Source organism: Schistosoma mansoni, chromosome 1, assembly GCF_000237925.1.
Source record: "Schistosoma mansoni strain Puerto Rico chromosome 1, complete genome".
Taxonomy (NCBI): Eukaryota; Metazoa; Platyhelminthes; class Trematoda; order Strigeidida; family Schistosomatidae; genus Schistosoma; species Schistosoma mansoni.
The window spans coordinates 52,013,479-52,033,869 of NC_031495.1; the positions used below are offsets into that span (position 1 = coordinate 52,013,479).

Consider the following 20,391-nt stretch of genomic DNA (forward strand, 5'->3'; position numbering starts at 1 on the left):
TCGTTGGTCACCGGCTACCATGGGACTGCATCTCCTTACAATGCTCCACTATCTTATGGATTAAGCCTTCAGGTCAAAGGCTCCGGGTGTGGCCCCCTAAGAAAACCACCTGCTTCAGTTTGGGCACCTGGGCAGTATCACAGCCCTCACACAAATCAAATGAGATTTGTGTGGTGCATATTTATCTGGTGCTTCCTTGTACCAATATTTATGTGTTTAAATAAATAATTGCTGAATTAACGTCTATCATACAAATTCTTTAAAAATAGGTGATTAAAACAAGCTTCGGCTATTTAGATTTAACGTACAAGTTTGTCAATCAGATTATAGCATGTTTCGCTCTCGATTCTAATGACGCGGGGATACACGTAAATTTGAGTAATAGCTTTGGTAGCCAATCGGTGTACACTAGTCATTAATGATTAACGTTGCTCGCTAACGCATACAACAGGATATATGTTATTTGGATGGATTGATATATGAGTTTAACACCTTAAACATTCCTGCTACTAAAAATTGTTATGGACACTGTAGACAATAAAAATCCATAAGAGTAATTACAACTTACATGCAAGAATTGAATTAAGAAATGCAAAATGTATGTGTAGATACTGGGAATATTAATCTTATTTCGCTGTCTAGTGACCGAATAGGCGCACCATTTTGTACGTGGTAATCAATGAGATGTTGTATACTATCAAATACTCGTTCTTTTGTACGTACCTGAAATTTGTCAAAAACATACAGGCCGGTTCAAAATTTCAATAAACATAATTTTCCAACGTTCAGAATTCACAAGAATTTTTTTCACAATCTGGATACAAATTTCTCCATTCGATACCAGTCAAAAAGAACCAGTAGTGTTACAGCAAACTCCTCTTTATTGACATTTTTCGCTTAATCCATCAATTCCAAAGTAAACAACCTTTGTTCCCCCAGAAGACAACGTGGAAAACTAACTAACGACTGTGATATTCCCACTAGTTTTGTGAAAGCATCTGATTACATCAAGTGGTTAATACACATAACTAACGAGTCAAAACAAGTTTAAGATAGTGAAATTCGTTCCGATATTTGTACAAGTGGAAAAGTGTGACCAACATATTTCAGTGGGGCGTTATTTCGAGTACTTTTAGAGTTATAAATCATAGGGTTTTAATGTAATAACTACAAGTTTATTATACAAATACTATTAATTGAGATGTAACATTGCATTTTACTCGTGAAACTGTTTTGTAAGCATACACTGAGGAGGCTGAAATTAGGTGAGATCAAAATACTAAATTAACAAAGCTTTTTGTAATCAATCTTGAACTACATTTGTTACGGAAAGACCAATGATACCACCTGAATCGAAGTGGTGAAATCAGACCTGTAACCCTATGGTTGAAAGATCGGGTGTTTAAATTAATGAAATACTGTAGCTGATAGATCTGTGTCAGGGAAAAAAATATTCGATCTGATGACTGTTAACCTGAGAAATATCTTGCTAGATTTTTAGCAGATGAATGAAATTTTATTTGCAAACATGGTATGGTTAATGAAGTTGCCCTAAACAGAATATTACCTTTCCGTTAGGATCGGCCAGTAATAAATGTCTATATTTTCCGTCTTGAAGGCCGCTTAATACAAACTGACCGGGCTGCTGAATGCTAGCACGTACAAGAAAGTCCCCATCATAACGCAACAAATTTTCGGCTTGTGATCTGGACATTTTACCAACATACCAAGGTTCACCGACTGGTTCTAAATGTTCAAAATTTGGAAGTCCAACCGGTGCTTTTATATTAGAGATTGATTTGACACCGGCGACTTTGTTAATTTTGCGGGAAGGTTGTTGAGAAAGCTCTTGTGTTAACTCATTTTGATTAGATTGGGCAGAACTTTTTTTAGTGCCACAGGATGGCTTGTTGTATTCTGCACTATCAGTTTGGTTATCCGAGGAAATTTCGTTACCAAGATGCCCTGCGTATAAATATGGTAAATATATATATATATAACCTTGTGGTACACAATCTAAGGCGAGTTAACTGTAGTCATTCATGTCAGTGAGAAATAATTATGATCACGTCGAAACAAGGAGTATTCTTCTCATCAAAAATTTATTAATAATCGTCATTATGACAGCGAAAATGATGCTACCATAGATATAAGTTAGAAAAAAGATGTCAAGTGCTATCTACATTTTATGCTCAAATATTGGAGTAAAATCAATTCAGTAAAAAAGTGGATAATCTGACTATCTATATTTCGATTGACAGTATTTATTCGAAACAAAAAATACATTATCAAACAATTCAAGTATACAGGGACGAACTGTTTCATTATTCTGATCTGATGTAGTTGCTAACACGAGTGAATAAATATACTAATTGAGAGTGATTCATAGTACAGAGGGACTTATTTTTGAGTCTAAATATTCGCATCGCTGATTCAGATAGTTTAATTCTATTCTAAGGAATTTAAGTGAACCCTACACTATCTACAAAATATCATGGATAATGACACTGGAAAAAGATACTACCAAATTTAACATCCAAAGGTGACAATGGGGATAATTTAGCTAAATTGAATGACTTTGCATGGCTGTGTATTTTGTGTACTAGAAGCCCTTCGTATTGAACCTATAAACAAGGACTGTTGTGAATCAGGAGTTTTAAGAGACAAGTCGTTTAGTATAGCGGGACTTAGTATACAAGCATTAGTTAAAATAATAAATAAATGGATAAAAATAAACATTACATGCACTATCTTCAAAATCCATAAAATTATCAAAAGCTACTGGTTGATGAGTAACATTATTATTAGGCATAGAAGTATTTTGACTTAATGCTGTATTCTCTTTTGATAGGGAAGTAGCGGTATTGGCAGATACCTGGAAGAAAATAAATATTGTAGAGAAGAATAACACCAAGTGAAATTTTTAAATATAATTTAATAGTAAGTGAACAATCCACTTGCAAATTGAAGAAAATATCACACAATTCTAAAATCAATTGGATAGGTGAGTAGGAGTATAAAGTCTAAATGTAACGTAAAACCTGTTCGCAGCAGGTGTAGATGAAACTATGAATTTTTTAAAAAAAATCTATCATTTGTCCACCGGATTTAGACTTTGCAGTAGTTAAGTAGATTCGTTTGTTTTTAGTGTGGGACAAATACAAATCATTTAGTAGATAGATAAAGAGTTATACGATGTTCGTTAAAAATTAAGCTGGTATGGTAATCATAAAAACCAAAGCTGATCCCGCAAAGTCAAAAGTAATTTTAGTGTGAACAGATTTCTAAGACTGATGAAATGTGATCATAATGTTTCCTTATTAAAACATAGCATCTGACGGTTCCATGTAAGGATCATGTTTTCTCCTAATTCTATTAGGAGCAGCTCCACTTGGAGCAAATATAAGAACATAAGGCATATATAAAGGTCGCCAAATATAACGAAAGGAACCGTGAGACAATGGAGGGGAAATATTATCATTATCAAACGCTGAACAATGACTTTATCAACTTTTGTAAATTATCTAACGCCTTGATAAGGGACACATCAGATATGCATAGCTTGTTATCTTAATCTATTAAACCAAAGGTAGAAGACAGGAGTTCCTGATGACTGGCAAAATACGTGTTCTTTATTACAACATTATTTTCCGTTTACTCAAGGAAAACTCCCACCTATTAGGTCACTCAATTCAAAAACCATTCTACATAGTTTATCAGCTGATATTACTTCCATATAGTTTAACACCTTAATCCATGCACTAACTTTTTAGTTTTACTCACTCATTAGACACAGAAGTACCAGTTGGAGAACAAATTGTATGACCAACAATCCAAATGATGAATTACACATATTGAGTCCTACTAGTAAACAGTATGTGTACATTTATTGCTTGAACAAACCAAACATAACATTTATCGATTTGAATGTATTCATGGTTGATGCCAACATAAATATGTCAATTAACAGATAAATAATTCAAATAGAACAAAATTACACATCTATTGTATTTTAATTTTACATTACAAAAACTAAACATTATAAATAAAATAATAAAGCTAACTCACATGATGTGTACAATTAGTACCATCAATAGGTGAAATTTTGTTTGAATTACCAATAGAATTTTTAGACATTGATATATTTGTTTGATGATTAGAAAATAATGAATCCAATGAATTTAGTTTAATGGAAGATGTTTGGTTATCAACAATTTGTGGTTTAGAATTTTTTAAATCCTAATTTTATTCGTATTTATACAAAAAATAAATAGAGTGGTTAAGATAATATATTGATAAAATAAATTAATATAAAGATAAAATAAGGAATAATGTTCAAATTGTGAAAGCTTTTTGTTCCGAAAATAGCTAGAAAAAAGTCTAAACGTTCACTGTTTACTAGCGTCTGATAAGTTAAATACTATTACTATTCCCTTTTTATATGATCAAAGTAAATTGAATGTACAAACCTAACGATTTATTTATTTAAGCACATAAATATTGGTACAAAGAAGCACCAGATAAATATGCACCACACAAATCTCATTTGATTTGTGTGAGGGCTGTGATACTGCCCAGGTGCCCAAACTGAAGCAGGTGGTTTTCTTAGGGGGCCACACCCGGAGCCTTTGACCTGAAGGCTTAATCCATAAGATAGTGGAGCATTGTAAGGAGATGCAGTCCCATGGTAGCCGGTGACCAACGATTGGTTCATACGCCATTTGTCCTTTCAGGATACTGGAGCCCATGTGCACCATTGATTTGGAATCAGGGTTTTCCAACTCCCCTAGGTGAACTTTCCGTGTCCACCGACCCGGTTTAAGCGCCGGACATTGGCTTCTCGCCCTCTCAATTTCGTAAACAACACCCGCGCCACGAGACGGCAGTGAGTAGGACTTCCCTGGCAGAGGCTATATATTAGCGTGGCCATGTGAGAGCATTTCGAGAGGGAGAGCCGTACCAGGGCAATTGGGGGCACAAACCTAACGAAAATAACACACATGGGTGAAATCGTATAATTATACCTTTTGTCAGCCTTGTTTATTCACTAGTCCATCAGTCTCGAAGTTTATTATGGAGGTTTCCCTACGCTAATTAAGATCAAATCACAAACTAGTAATATTACAGCACTAATCAACCAATAATGTAAGGCATAGTTTGAGCAAGAGAAAACTAAACTACGTAAACTTTGAACAAAAGTAACAATGTTAGACTAGAGTTTAGCTACGAATGTAATGATTTGGTTTACTTTTACCATTCATAACTGATGATATACTGAATTAAACGGTAGAATAAAAAGATTGAAATGATTTGATATCAAGTTAAATTTACTCTTTAACTCTGCCTGTAGCTCCTCTGGGGGTTACTGCCGGTCCCAAGCCCACACAAAGGAGGAGGGTTGGGCATGGGGTTAGCGACCCCATCCCGTAGAAAATCAACTCGCTAAAAAAAACGCTAACCAGAAAAAATCATTCAAACCATTCAAACTCTGCCCTCCAAGTTGAAGGAATAATTATGACGTCTCATGATGAAAGCCGAGTTCCTTCGAAAGTCATGAGGCCGATGCACCTTATAACAACCAGAGCGACAATTTTTATAGGTACATGGAATGTCCGAACAATGTGGGAGACCGGGAGAGTCTTTCAAATTGCTGCAGAAATGAGAAAATACAACCTGGAGGTGCTTGGAATCAGCGAAACACATTGGACGCAGGTTGGACAACAACGACTGTCTTCAGGAGAACTTCTGTTATACTCCGGTCATGAAGAAGAAAATGCCCCACATACACAAGGAGTGGCACTGATGCTGTCTAGAAAAGCACAAAATGCACTTATAGGATGGGAATCTCATGGACCGAGGATCATCAAAGCCTCCTTCAAAACAAAGAGAGAGGGCATTACAATGAACGTCATCCAATGCTATGCGCCGACCAACGACTACGATGAAGACGCTAAAGACCAGTTCTACGATAGGCTGCAGTCGATCTTCAAGAAATGCCCAACCAAGGACCTGACAATTCTGATGGGAGATCTAAATGCCAAGGTTGGAATGGACAACATTGGATTCGAAGACGTCATGGGACAACATGGACTGGGAGAAAGGAACGAAAATGGTGAGAGATTTGCAAACCTATGTGCCTTCAATAAACTGGTCATAGGTGGCACCATATTCCCACACAAAAACATATACAAAGCCACTTGGATTTCACCGGATCACACTACACAGAATCAAATCGACCATATCTGCATCAACAAAAAGTTCAGGAGGACGATGGAGGATGTGAGAACCAGGAGAGGAGCTGATATAGCATCCGATCATCATTTGCTGGTCGCCAAGATGAAACTAAAACTCAAGAAGCACTGGACAACGGCGCGGACAACATCACAAAAGTTTAATACGGCCTTTCTTCGAGATGCTGACAAACTCAACAAATTCAACATAGCCCTCAGCAACAGGTTCCAGGCCTTTCATGATCTACTCAATGGAGAGGGAACTACCATGGAGAGCAACTAGAAAGGTATCAAGGAGGCAATCGTTTCAACATGTCAAGAGGTTCTGGGTCAAAAGAAGCACGATCACAAGGAATGGATCACTGTTGGTACACTGGATAAAATTGAAGAAATGAGGAACAAGAAGGCAGCAATCAATACCACCCGAACAAGAACAGAAAAAGCCAAGGCACAAGCCGAATACACAGAAGTAAACAAGCAAGCGAAGAGGAGCATCAGAACCGACAAACGTAAATATGTGGAAGATTTAGCAATGACGGCGGAAAAGGCTGCAAGAGACAATTGTATGACTCAACAAAGAAACTCGCTGGAAATTACCGTAAACGAGAACGACCAGTAAAAAGCAAGGAAGGCAAGGTAATCACCAATATTGGAGAACAACGGAACAGGTGGGTAGAACACTTCAAAAAACTCTTGAATCGACCAGCTCCACTGAACCCACTCAACATCGAAGTAGCGCCCACGGACCTCCCTATCAATGTTCGCCCACCAATAATTGAAGAGATCGGCATGGCCATCAGACAAATCAAGAGCGGCAAAGCAACGGGACAAGACAACATTCCAGCAGAGGCACTGGAAGCAGATGTAGGAGCAACTGCAAAGATACTCCACATTCTCTTCAGTAAGATTTGGGACGAAGAACAAGTACCAATAGACTGGAAAAAAGGACTTCTGATCAAGATACCAAAGAAAGGCGATCTCAGCAAGTGCGACAACTACAGGGGCATCACTCTTCTCTCAATACCAGGAAAAGTCTTCAACAGAGTATTGTAAAACAGGATGAAGGATTCCGTGGACGCCCAACTTCGAGATCAACAAGCTGGATTTCGTAAGGATAGATCGTGCACAGATCAATTCGCAACTCTACGTATCATTGTGGAACAATCAATCGAATGGAATTCATCATTCTACATCAACTTCATCGACTACGAGAAGGCATTTGATAGCGTGGACAGGACGACACTATGGAGGCTTCTTTGACACTACGATGTGCCTGAGAAGATAGTCAATATCATACGGAACTCCTATGATGGACTAAACTGCCAAATCGTTCACGGATGACAACTCACCGACTCATTCGAGGTAAAGACCGGTGTTAGACAAGGTTGCTTACTCTCACCCTTTCTCTTTCTCCTGGTGATCGACTGGATCATGAAGACGTCAACATCTGGAGGAAAGCACGGGCTACAGTGGACAGGCAGGATGCAGCTTGACGATTTAGACTTCGCGGATGATCTGGCTCTTCTATCACAAACACAACAACAAATGCAGGAGAAAACGACCAGTGTAGCAGCAACCTCAGCAGCAGTAGGTCTCAATATAAACAAAGAGAAAAGCAAGACTCTCCTATACAATACAATATGCACCAATCAAATTACACTTGACGGAGAAGCTTTGGAAGATGTGGAAACCTTTACATATCTGGGCAGCATCATTGATGAACACGGTGGATCAGATGCAGACGTGAGGGCGCGGATCGGTAAAGCAAGAGCAGCATACCTACAACTGAAAAACATCTGGAGCTTAAAACAATTGTCAACCAACACCAAGGTTAGAATTTTCAATACAAATGTCAAGACAGTTCTACTGTATGGGGCGGAGACGTGGAGAACTACGAAAGCCATTATCCAGAAGATACAAGTGTTTATTAACAGCTGTCTACGCAAGATATTTCGGATCCGATGGCCAGACACTATCAGCAACAAGTTACTGTGGGAGACAACCAACCAGATTCCAGAAGAGGAAGAAATCAGGAAGAAGCGCTGGAAGTGGATTGGGCACACCTTGAGGAAATCACCTAATTGCGTCACAAGACAAGCCCTCACATGGAATCCTGAAGGTCAAAGGAGAAGAGGAAGACCAAAGAACACATTACGCCGAGAAATAGAGACAGACATGAGAAGAATGAACAAGAACTGGAAAGAACTAGAAAAGAAGGCCCAGGACAGAGTGGGTTGGAGAAAGCTGGTCGGCGGCCTATGCTCCATTGGGAGTAACAGGTGTAAGTAAGTAAGTAAGTAAATTTACTCTTTATAACAAAGTGTATAAAATAAAGGATCATCTATAAATGACCACCATTTTTATGCCCACATATTCAGAAACGCCGAATCCTCATAGTAATTAATATGCTTCGTCACCGGCTATAAAAATGTTTATTTCATTTACAGGTTTACTCATTCACTTTAGTTTAGACTGTTTAACACTGTGTTCTAAAGATACACCCCGACTGCTCACAGAGAATTAAATGGGATGAGATATGGACATAAGAGATTCAGTGATCAAAACACTAAACTAACACTAACAAATTGAAATATAGCACAGGCTATATTTCAAGTGGTTACATTTCATATCAGACAACAAGGAAAAAAATTGAGCTATCTTATCCTCTAAATTTTAGATATTTTTACTCCTATTGACTAAAATCTGCTAAGATGGATTTCTGACCATATGTTAGGGAAAATGGCTAATGATATTAAGCTACCTATTTTAACTTGCTACAAGTTATTAATTGTTACAGTGACAGAAAGCTATACTAACGACCATAATCTTAGTTATGCTTCATGAAACATTCTACTCCAAAACTTGGGGTAAGACACTACACTCTAAAGGACAAGTACCCATGACAATTTGCAGATGTGAATTCGTGTTAATATTCACCTGATATCCTAACTGGAATGCTTGCCCGATTGTAATAATTACATCCTGGGCAAGACCATCTGAACATTCAAAAACGTAACACATACGAGTGTCTTGATCTGTTTTGGCCACATAACAAATGAAATCTGGAGTATCTGCATCCCCAGCGGAAGCAAAAGAAACCAGGAATAGGTTGTGCTGGAATAATAACTGAGTAAATAAAAAAAAGAAATAATTATTAAATAAAGTCAAGTGAACATATATTATTATACGTTAAAAAAGTCCACCCACCATTAATCATTGAAGAAAACACTGACTGATATCTTACCAAAGTGTGAAGACGAATGCCTATTTTGGTCAATTAAATCTAAGCACGATAAATTTCAATGCAAAAAGAAAGGAAAATCAATGGTAAGTAGAGCGTAGAAAATTAGACGGTCAGGATAATCTATGTTAACAAAGCGGTCGAGAAGCAAATGAGTCGAAAAATGGAAATAAGTAGGGAGCTGTAATATATCTTATTCCTAAAAGATTAGAAAAATGAATCTACTATGATCGACCATTAAATGTTAGCTCAAGTCGTCAGCTATTACGTTTACTACTATTCTGAAGGCCATACTCAACAAGTAAACACCTCTATAAGACGGAGGGTAGCAGCTTGTAATCTTATGAACTAGTGGTGTCTTATTCAACTCACTCAAGATTCTTCTCTAGTGTGAATCTATTTTCCAAGGTTCACACTCAGAGCTGGAATGCAAGTGTCTAGATATATGTCACAGCCTCATCAACTGCTGTGTGATGTTTTTACATACATATTCATCCTAGTTTCCAAAGTGTCCATGATGAACTTTTCAAATTGATCATAAGACATGACTCTCGAATCAATTGCCTGTATCAATAGTGCATTACAATTAAGGGACAGTTAGATATCGACGAAACTCTAGTAAGAGAGTACGGTTAATTTTAACTATAGATCTGATTCCAACCTTTTGTGCGATCAAGTTGATAGTCTGTACAAATCGCTGGGGCACAGTCATCATTTACAGAAGACCTGGGACAAGTATGGGCTAACCCAAATAGCAGTAATGTTAACAAACTTTTACAGATAAAAAAACTAGAAAACTTTAATGAGAATTTATAGGCGTTCCAACCAGCTCTTAACACAAGGGGATTGGTGGGGACTAAATTGAAAAATAACAAAATTCGTATGGTGTTTGATAAGAGGTGAACAGGGGAAGGAAAAGAAATGAAGTGACATACAGAATTATACGGTGGTCTTTAAAACATATTGCGGAAACGGTACTGAGAAGTCCAGTAACCAGCAAAATCAGGATCACTGATGCATTTTTCCAGCGAGTGACTAAGACTATGGGGGAAAAACCATAAAATGCATTAGAATAGACTATTTTCTACACTTCTGTTGACCAATATACAAAGAATGCCTGCACGGACCCTTTCCTAACTTAGTACAGGTATTTCAGGTTGTGATGAGTTGTCTCTACATTCCTTAGTAGATGATAGTTCAAGTGTATTGGTTAAATCTCCCCTTGTATGTCTGTGAGTCAAGATTTTATTTAGTTAGTTCCCAGAACTAGAGAAAAGCATTAGTAACTACCTTATGGCTATTATAATTGGTACAAAAACGAATATCCTTAAGTGGCAATCAGAGAAAAATTTAGTCTGATTAAACATAGCTTTTCCCGACTGTTGTTGCTACCTTGACGAAGTGGTCGGGCTTGCCTGTTGTAATGAACCAACCAAGCTATACCGGACAAAAAATTTTTCCCCAAGATCCTACCATACCAAGCAGATCGGTTGAAGAGCAGTAAGAATAAAAGCAGAAAATCCGAAGGCGAAGTCGTACCGTTGACTGTACAGAGGTGTGACGGCAGAAAGGTCTGAGCCATGTCGGTAGATGCAGACTACTTGGTTGGAGTCCGCGCGACTATTGTAACCAATGGTTGGAGACTCTGGGTGATATGGCTCAGAATTGATCTAAATGGCCTAGGTGTATACATTCTTTGTCTTCCCTTGACCCGTGAGATTAAAATTACTTTATGCCTTTATTTTTACGAACCAATTCTTTCTTCCCGTATTATATCTGTTATAACGGTCGGTTTCCCACGTCTACACGAATGGGACGTTAATTTGCCTTAGACGAATATGTACACTGTATTCCCTCTCAGTGTCTATTCTACAGGACTTTAACACAACTCAGATCAAGAACACGTAATTAGCCTGACTAGAACGTAAATATATTTCCACACCAAAAACCGACAATAATCCAACAGCAATAACAATAACTGTAAGAGAATATATAACTCATCTAGTACCAGTCAGACTGTCTACAAGTCTGACTAAGCAAACAACCAATCATTATCATTCTTGCCCACACATCATCTCCCTCGCGAAGTTTGATCGTATGATTTCACCTTTAGGTTTATTTGAAAAAATCTTGTCTGTTTCTGTTCTCTTGATGACCTTCGGCTAGCTTCTGATTACAACTCATTTTTACTCACTTCAACTTGTTGTGGTGGTACTGGGATATTAAATTTACCACATAATATTCCCATTGGCAAAGGGTTTGGGTTTAGATGACTTAGTAACATTTTTTCTATCTCACAGTTGATTTATATGTCTAATAATTGGTGTATTTTCAACCATCATTTCATACAATACCTTTCAACATCATAAGAGCGATTTCTGACAAGAGTGTTAACAAATAGTACTCTTATCAATTTCATGAGTTAAGATTTGATTGCTTATCTAACGAATGCATTCACCCAAAACAAAACGCAAAAATTAGATGTACTACATACCACACCATTGTCAATTGTTTCAACGGTGAGTGTTTGTGATGTGATTGTAAGGTATACATTCACTATTGCCCATGTCATATCAGTGGATGGGCCAATGAACTGTTCTATTGACTTGTCAGCTGATCGGTTACTTGGTAGTTTTAGACCAACATCTTCGCATACACGACGTATTGATGCACTGCAAGTAAGAATAGGAGAGAATTTAAGAGTATTTGAACAATTTTTATCGTCTTCTAATTCGAGAGGTTAAGTTACATACATAATGACTATAAAATCTAGGTTGTTAGTAGGTTACTCTGCGCAAATTAATTGTTATAGAGATAACAACTGGTTAAACCCTCATGCCGACTGAAGCTTATGAACCAGTTCTCACTACTAAATTCGATTAGTCAACATAAGGATTTAGTATTTGATACCAAATATTTGGAGTAATCAACAAAAAGCTACAAAGCCGAATGAGAAACAGAAAAATATTGTGGTGTATTGTATCAAACTTACCCTAATCCAACACAAATGATGACAAATAACTAGTTGGGATATTCAATTACATTACTCACCACTATCAGTCAGTTACAACGTAGAACTTCGTACGTACGTACATCAGTTCGAGTTGCCATACCACATTAGCACAGAGATGAAGTTGTCGATTCAAATCCCATATTGGTAGAAGTAGTAAGAGTATAAGTATTATGTGAAAGATAAGGGTTTGAAGATGTTATTCAAGGAGTATAATACGGTGAAATAAATTTGGAAATAGAAAAAGGATACGGACATGAAGAATTCAGAAGATTAGAATTTGGTAGAACACAAAGAGTGGATGCACCTTCGCCATTGCAAACGATTTTGAGCCATGTCATTCAAGGTCTCTAACCATCGGTTGCTATCATCTCGCGAATCCCAACCAGGTAGTCTACACCTACCAACATGGCCCAGTCCAATTGTCAGTGACTTCAGGGATTTATGCCATGTTTTGGTCTGGCCGCCCCTAGCTTTCTTCCAACCTGCTCCTACACCATAAAGCATTGCACGTCGAGGCAGTCGGTGGTTGGGCATACGTAACACATGTCCCAGCCATCTCAACTGATGAAGTTTCGGTACTTCATCGATCGATTTGCCATCCTTACCTAGTACCCGTTTCCTAACATCTGCATTACTTACCCGGTGGTCCCAGGATATACGAGCAATGCGTCGAAGACACCTATGATCGAATACTAGTAGCCTACGAATATCCTCTACTCTTATCGGCAATGTTTCACTGCCGTAAAGTAGGACGGAACGAACTGCTGCACAGTAAACCCGTCCTTTTGTTGCTAGACGGATATCTCGCCTACGCCATAAATGGCGCAAGTTGGCGAAAGCTAGACGAGCCTTCTGTATCCGTACTGAGATTTCGTCACACACCAGACCACAAGGGCTGATGAGACTCCCAAGATAAGTGAAGCTGTCAACACGCTCAACTACCTCACTCCCTATCATTAGTTCAGGTGTCGATGCAACCCAATCCTGAAGTAACATTTTGCACTTCGAGGGAGAGAATCGCATCCCGAACATGCCTGCATTGTTGCTTATAGTGGTCAGAAGACTCTGCATTTTGTCAGCGTCTTCACCGAATAAAACTATGTCGTCGGCGTATTCTAAGTCAACAAGTGAATCTCCCGGTAAAAGTTCAACTCCAGGAGATTGAGATGATGAAAGTGTTATCTCCAAAAGCATGTCGACGACAAAGTTAAACAAGAATTGGGAGAGTGGACAGCCCTGACGAACACCACTTGAGGTAACCAATTCTGATGACAGTTCGCCATAGGCTCTAACTCGACCAGTTGTGTTCGAGTAGAGAGCCTTTATGAGGTTAATGTACTTCTTTGGTACTCCTTTCAGTGACAAACACTGCCATAGAACCTCACGATCAGCGGAGTCATATGCCGACTTAAGGTCAAGAAATACTACTATTGTGGGACGTCTGAATGTATGTCTATGTTCTAGGACCTGACGTAGAGTGAATATCTGATCTATGCAACCACGTCCAGGTCGAAAACCAGCCTGGTTTTCTCTAGTCTGCTCTTCACGAGCTTTGGTTAGGCGCTTAAGTATTATTGAAGCTAATATTTTAGACACTATATTAGTCAAACTGATTCCTCTGTGATTTTCACAGGAGGACTTTTGTCCTTTCTTATAGACTGGCACAATCAGTGATTGGGACCAGTCAGATGGAATTACGTCCAGTTCCCAGATTCTACCTAAGACCTCAGTCGATCTCGTTGCTAGTACTGGACCACCATCCTTGAAAATCTCAGGGGTAAACCTGTCGGGGCCTGCCGCCCTTCCTTGCTTCGATTTCCTATAGCTTTTTCAACCTCGTAAAGAATTGGAGGATTTACATTAATTTGCCATTCAGGACGACTGGGGATCGTGGGTAACTGGAGTGTGGCTGAAGGCCAGTTTAACTGATCCCTAAAGTGTTCTGCCCATCGATCCAATCTCCTGGATTGAGATTGAATGATATGTCCACCTTTGTCTGAGATAGTTTCGCTAATAGTTGGGTTCCTAATGCCGGTTTCTTTAATAAGTCTGAATAGCTGTCTGCTGTTACCTATTGCCGCTGCCTTTTCCATCTCTCTTGCTTTCGCTACCCACCACTGTTCACGATCATTGCGTAGGCTTCTTATTAGCCTTCGCTTAAGCTGACTCCGCTCTTCGTTATGTTCAGAGCCAGGTGGGATGAGTTTTCGAGCATCTATCAGTGTGGTAGATGCTGCCGAGATCCATTGTTTCTCCCTGACCTTATGGCTTACCTTACTAGCGGATATCACTGCTGTTTCCACAGCTTTACGGATGTCATTCCACGCTGCTTCAGGGTGGGCACAACTTACATGTCTGTCTAACTGTTTTTCCAGTTGTTCCTGAAATATATTCTTAGCTTGCTTATCATTAAGTAGAACCCTTGGAGGCTTCCCTGCAGTGTCTTTCCTACGTCCAGTAAGACGCAGACAGATACGTGCTCGCACTAGAGCATGATCTGAGTCTAAACATGTGCTCCAGAATGAGCGACAGTCTTCTATCGAGCCCCTCCATCGGTGGCTGATAGCGATGTGATCTAATTGGGTCCAACGTTGGGACGAATTCGGGGGTCGCCATGTCAAAAGATGTTTTTCCTTATGCTTAAAGTTAGTATTTGCAAGAAATAGGCGGTTATCTGAGCACAGCTGCAACAGACGGTCGCCATTATCTGTTCTTTTAGCCACGACACCATAAGATCCACCCAGGTGTCTTTCCCTTTCACTTAGTTTACCTACTTGAGCATTGAAGTCACCTGCTACTATTACTACATCAGAACGCCTAGCTTTTCGGAGAAGGTCAGAAAGTTTCCTGTAGAACTCATCTTTTGTATCGTCTGAGCTGCATTCAGTGGGAGAGTAGGCAGAGACGACGAAGAGGCAACGACGAGTTTCCCTATCTTTCCGGGTCCTTACTGATCCGTTTAGTCGGACAGCGCATAGACGACTGTCTACTGGGATTCAGTCTAAAAGAGCTAGTTCTGCCCTAGAACTTAATGCTATACCTACTCCAGCGAGGCTACGGGAAGCAGCATCAGGGCTTCCAGATACACGAAGCGTGTATCGAGATGGTTTTTTATTTTGATAAGGTGAGGTCAAATGAATGACACTACTCGGATCTTGTATGCGCGTTTCGGAGACGCAGCACACATCGATGGTGTAAGATTCTAAAGTCCTAGCTAAGGAAGCCTGTTGTCCTATTCGGCACAATGTCCGGACATTAAAAGTTCCTACATGTAGTTTAGAGCGTGGTTTCAGGAGACCAGGAATGACGTTCCGTGTACTCGAATCGTTTGCCCTAGCGGTGCGAGGTGATAAAAGGACGTGGGAAGGGTAAGTCGTGGAGATAAGAGAGTTATTAGGTGTAGGAGGGATTTGAAAGTGACCAACTTGGTCTCGTGTGCAGTTATGGGTATGAGGGCTAACATCACTTCCCGGCTGCCCACACCGTGGAAGGGTATTTCTTGAGGGACCTGAAAAGGAAGTTGAATTAGTGTTGGTCATAACGACCTGGGAGCGTGACCGCAGTGCCCAAGGGACAACTGCTTGAGGCCGGTCACGCACGGCCTTTTTGTGGGGGATTTTTGACGTGTTAGCTCCGTTCTTCAAAGGACTTTACCGCCGGAGAAGGAAATCCGTGGGATAAGGCGAGGTGTGCATTTTTAGGGTCGACCTTTTCTAACCCCACCCCTCCTTGTGGGAAGGCAGCATCGCTGTCATGCTGGTTGTCTGAAGGAAACACCTTACTGCCGTCACACCTCTGTACAGTCGGCAGTACGACTTCGCCTTTGGACCTTGGGATTACAGATAGAAATATATGAAAACGCTTCGTATTTCGCTTGACTACTGTGGCAAATAATTACAGAAGTTGAGTATTAGGGTTCAGAATCAATCGCAATAGTACAGATACATTTACTGTGTCTTCCATTAGATCCTAAGTCTTGAAATTACTTCACACCTTTTATTCCGTCAGCTCATGCTTTCTGTTCGGGTCATATTTTCTGTCTACACTCGATTTTTTTACTTTTAATGATACTACTTCTATTACTTTGGTATTTATCTTGACTTCATTTCACTGAAGTGATGTTATGTGGCAACTTGAACTGATGTACACATACATCCCAGGTTCCACGTCACCTATGAACGACTACGTGTACATACTGACGACTTTGAGTATAGCATTTAAAAGCAGTTTACTCTCAGTATGTATATGAGAATAACTTACTGTGGAGGTCTGCGTATGATAACAATTATTAGTTTATAGTGAAACATTAACATCAAATTTTCTAGTTAAAGCTAGATATTTTCATCCACGACTTCATTACTGATAAACATTGACGTGATTTCAGAGGCAACCTTCATCCAGCTGGAAACCCACTCAGTCCTTCCGTGTTCGTAGAGACTTGTTAGGCTTAGGATTCCGATAACCTAAGGTAAACATTTTATGAGTTTGGAGGATAATGGTTCAACGTTTAGAAAAATTCTATCACTCAATAACAATATCGGTAAATACACATACAAGAAATTAGTGCTAACGGACTATTCAAACTTAATTACGTAGGATACGTTACAGACTCAAAATATACTGGTTGAATTAGTGGCCTAAATCTATGCACTATGATAGTCAAACATTTCTTTAGAAACTAAACATAAGTAGAAAATTTTGAAAACACAATTCCGGATGGTCACAATACTCGATATACCAGACCGTGGAGACAATAAGATTCCTCACGAATTAATGGGATTTTAGGGAACTCTGTCAGCGAGACTATGATTTAAGGACAAGCCAATCAGAAGCGTCTAAGGGATTTCAAAGTCTACTACTAAGAAGTTCCTTTATTTGTAATAGCGGTAATCAATTGATTGTAGACCTTGCGCAGACTACCCCGATGTTATCTTTCGATGTAATGTATATTAAAGGGAGAAGTCTGTTAGAATAGGAACTTTTTTCTCTCGATCCAGATTGAGACTGAGGCAAATTTTAATCATTGCTGTGGCTCCAGAGACCGAGTATTATGGAGCCATATAGATGAGTTCCTCTTCCTTATGCGTTACGATTTTAAAACTCTTGAACCTTCTTTTAACCTTGACAAGTTTTTGAACCATGTAAAAGAAGTGTACCCACTATAATTCTTTCATGTTGTATATGTTTTCACTCCATACTGTCTACTGATTAGCTAATATTTCTCAAGGTCACTTAAGATTCGTTCGAAGGTCGTCCACATATCATAGATTCGCCGAAATTTTGCATCTTGAAAATATCGGAATATGCTCCAGGATCATACCTCATGAAGCATAGCATAGTTATGCGACCTGAACCTGAAGTTATCTATACAGGAATAGACAATATATTTCGTAGATAGGAGTGAAGAGGAGCAGTAGTATGTTTGAGTTTCTTATATTGATGATTACTTTGTCGTATACATTTAATTAGATTAGATTTAGGCGTAAAACGATAATTATGATGTGAAAACAAAGCAGAAGAGTATTCCTACTGAATTATCCCTACGAATTACAAATGAATAACGTGCCCCTAGGTAAGTCGAGACTCAACTTCACAGATGAAATATATATGAATGTGGTTACCATGGAAAATTTGCACATTTGAACATGAGTTACACAATTAATACCTTAGATTGTAAAAAGCTGCAATAAATATAAGTAAACTATAAAGTCAGTCGAGCTGTTTCAGCTATTAAACCGTACCGACAAATCCGAGTCCTGATGTTTATATTCACAGATTTTATGGATGTCAGCACTGGGATGGCACCAACATATTGAAGCTCGAATGTTACCCCAGCATCAGCAGCCAGTTGTGAATCATGATGAAGCCATTGCTGTGACCTTTGTGGCTCAATTGACATGCTAAAACCCTGTTAGGCCACAAAACACAGCATACCAAGTTAAAAGACCGCCGAGTAGAAACAACCAGTTCGACCCCGAAAATGTGTTAAATTATTTGTTTATCAATATTCACAATTTTGTGACTGGACAAAATAAGTGACTTTGAAGGTTTCTTACTGAGGTTTTGATGGATTATAGGGATTGCACATAGAGTGCAAATATGTACTTCTACAAGAATAAAGAACTGCGGACTTTGAGATGAATTTTGCTTGCAGAAATCTAGTCACAAACAAGTATGAACAATGTTTTATTGTCTGTGAACTAGTAAGATTAAAACAATAGTTGGCGATAGGAAAAGAGACAAGCAAACTTCACGTTGAATACTGTACCAACCATAAGAAATCAGATAATTGTTGGTTTTTCGATCATGAAAATAAGTAGAATCAATGAAATCACCCTGTGATCGGGTCACTGAATATTGGTCAGCTCACCGATTCTCATCACGTTCAGGGACCACCAGCGCGCACCAACCAAACTGATGTTATGGACTGGCACATACGGTGGTAGTTGCAATCTCCCCCGTGGTACCTACTCATATTATTACATTACATTACATTTCCTTAGTCTTATGCGGACTTCAAAGCAACAATAGTACTTTGACACCACGAAGAGGTAATCGACATTATGTGCTGACCATGTGGTGTGACTTCGACGTTAGTTGTCCCCCAATCTTTCTACACAGATCATCTACGTTTGTGATCTGCAGATATTTTTAAGATATCATCTTTTCTAGTGGCACTAGTTTCGTGAATTTTCAGACTACATATACGGATTCTCAGACGTGTTTTTTATGTTTGACTTTAATATGATGTCATATCGTGTGTGGCTTTAGGACATAACATTTTAGGTAACTGGTTGTTTGAATGGGATTTAACGCAATATTACATAGTATGGCCTAATCTTTGATAGCCCTTCTCTTTTACTCAATTCTCAAGTTGAAGGTCCGCAAATGAGATAAGTGGAACTTTATTGCTATTATAGGTACCATTTCGGCTTCATCTTTATGTACTTAATCTAGGAGAGAAACACCATATTTGAATGGATGAACACGATGAAAATATTTTTTCTAAATGAGATCATTATTTAACACTCGAAAAATAACTCAGATATTTGCTACTCGATGGTCCTTCTTATTTAGGATTTCATGTCATAATAAACTGATAGGTTTTTGGAGTCAGCTGATTGGCTGAAGTTGCAATATGAACTTCATAGTGATTCAGGATTAGTTTTCGAGTCAGAAATCACATGAAGGTTTCTATTGTCTTCATCATCTCATTGCTAACACCAAAAACATCTGTTGACCTATCAAGTACTAGTCCGAAATTTTAGGTTGGTAGACGTCGATTTTTGTCAGAAACTCATCCAATCTAGTCACAGAACAGCAACTGATCTAAGTTGAACAAATTGAAATCAATTATTTCACTGATGGATGAAACAAGGCATGATACACGGTGATGGGGATTGGAGGTATATACTTACACAAAGGGCCAAGAATGTTTCATACCTCTCGTGACTGATTTGATACAGTCGTTGGTCAAGCTCGAAATCACCACAATCGTAGACTAAATCGTAGCATTTGAATACTTAGGTACTGCTATCATACATTTCATCGGACAGTAGAAAACCAAAAGTGATGTGACTGGGTGGGAAAGCAAGACTATATTTTTTACTACTTGTGGTTCTTGTCTGACACTGCTTCTGTTTCTTATTCAATACGGTGATTACTTGGAGTAATATTTGTTAAATATTTGAGTGTGATATTTTACTCAGAACAAAGTTGATTGGTTTCAGAGTTTATTCAAGATATGATATAGTCTGATTGAATTGATGTAAACAATGTTCTGCATGACACGCAGTGTGCAGTTTCGTTATAATCTAATGACTGTGACTTTTTTTCTGATTAAATGGTGTGCAAATCACTAAGTAGATCATCAACGTAGATGATCTGTAGTAAATGAGTCCAGGCCT

The 20,391-nt window shown here is 38.8% G+C and overlaps 1 protein-coding gene across 1 annotated transcript; it reads right to left on the reverse strand.

The window, feature by feature from the left end:
* Nucleotides 1-582: 582 nt before the first annotated feature.
* Smp_196040 (putative shc transforming protein) lies at nucleotides 583-18,383 on the reverse strand (the record flags this gene model as incomplete). The annotated part of the gene is made up of 6 exons (XM_018794802.1): nucleotides 583-723; nucleotides 1,568-1,966; nucleotides 2,762-2,877; nucleotides 9,128-9,356; nucleotides 11,966-12,143; nucleotides 18,226-18,383. 6 exons carry the CDS (start codon nucleotides 18,381-18,383, stop codon nucleotides 583-585), a joined length of 1,221 nt encoding a protein of 406 aa, XP_018649178.1.
* Nucleotides 18,384-20,391: the final 2,008 nt, after the last annotated feature.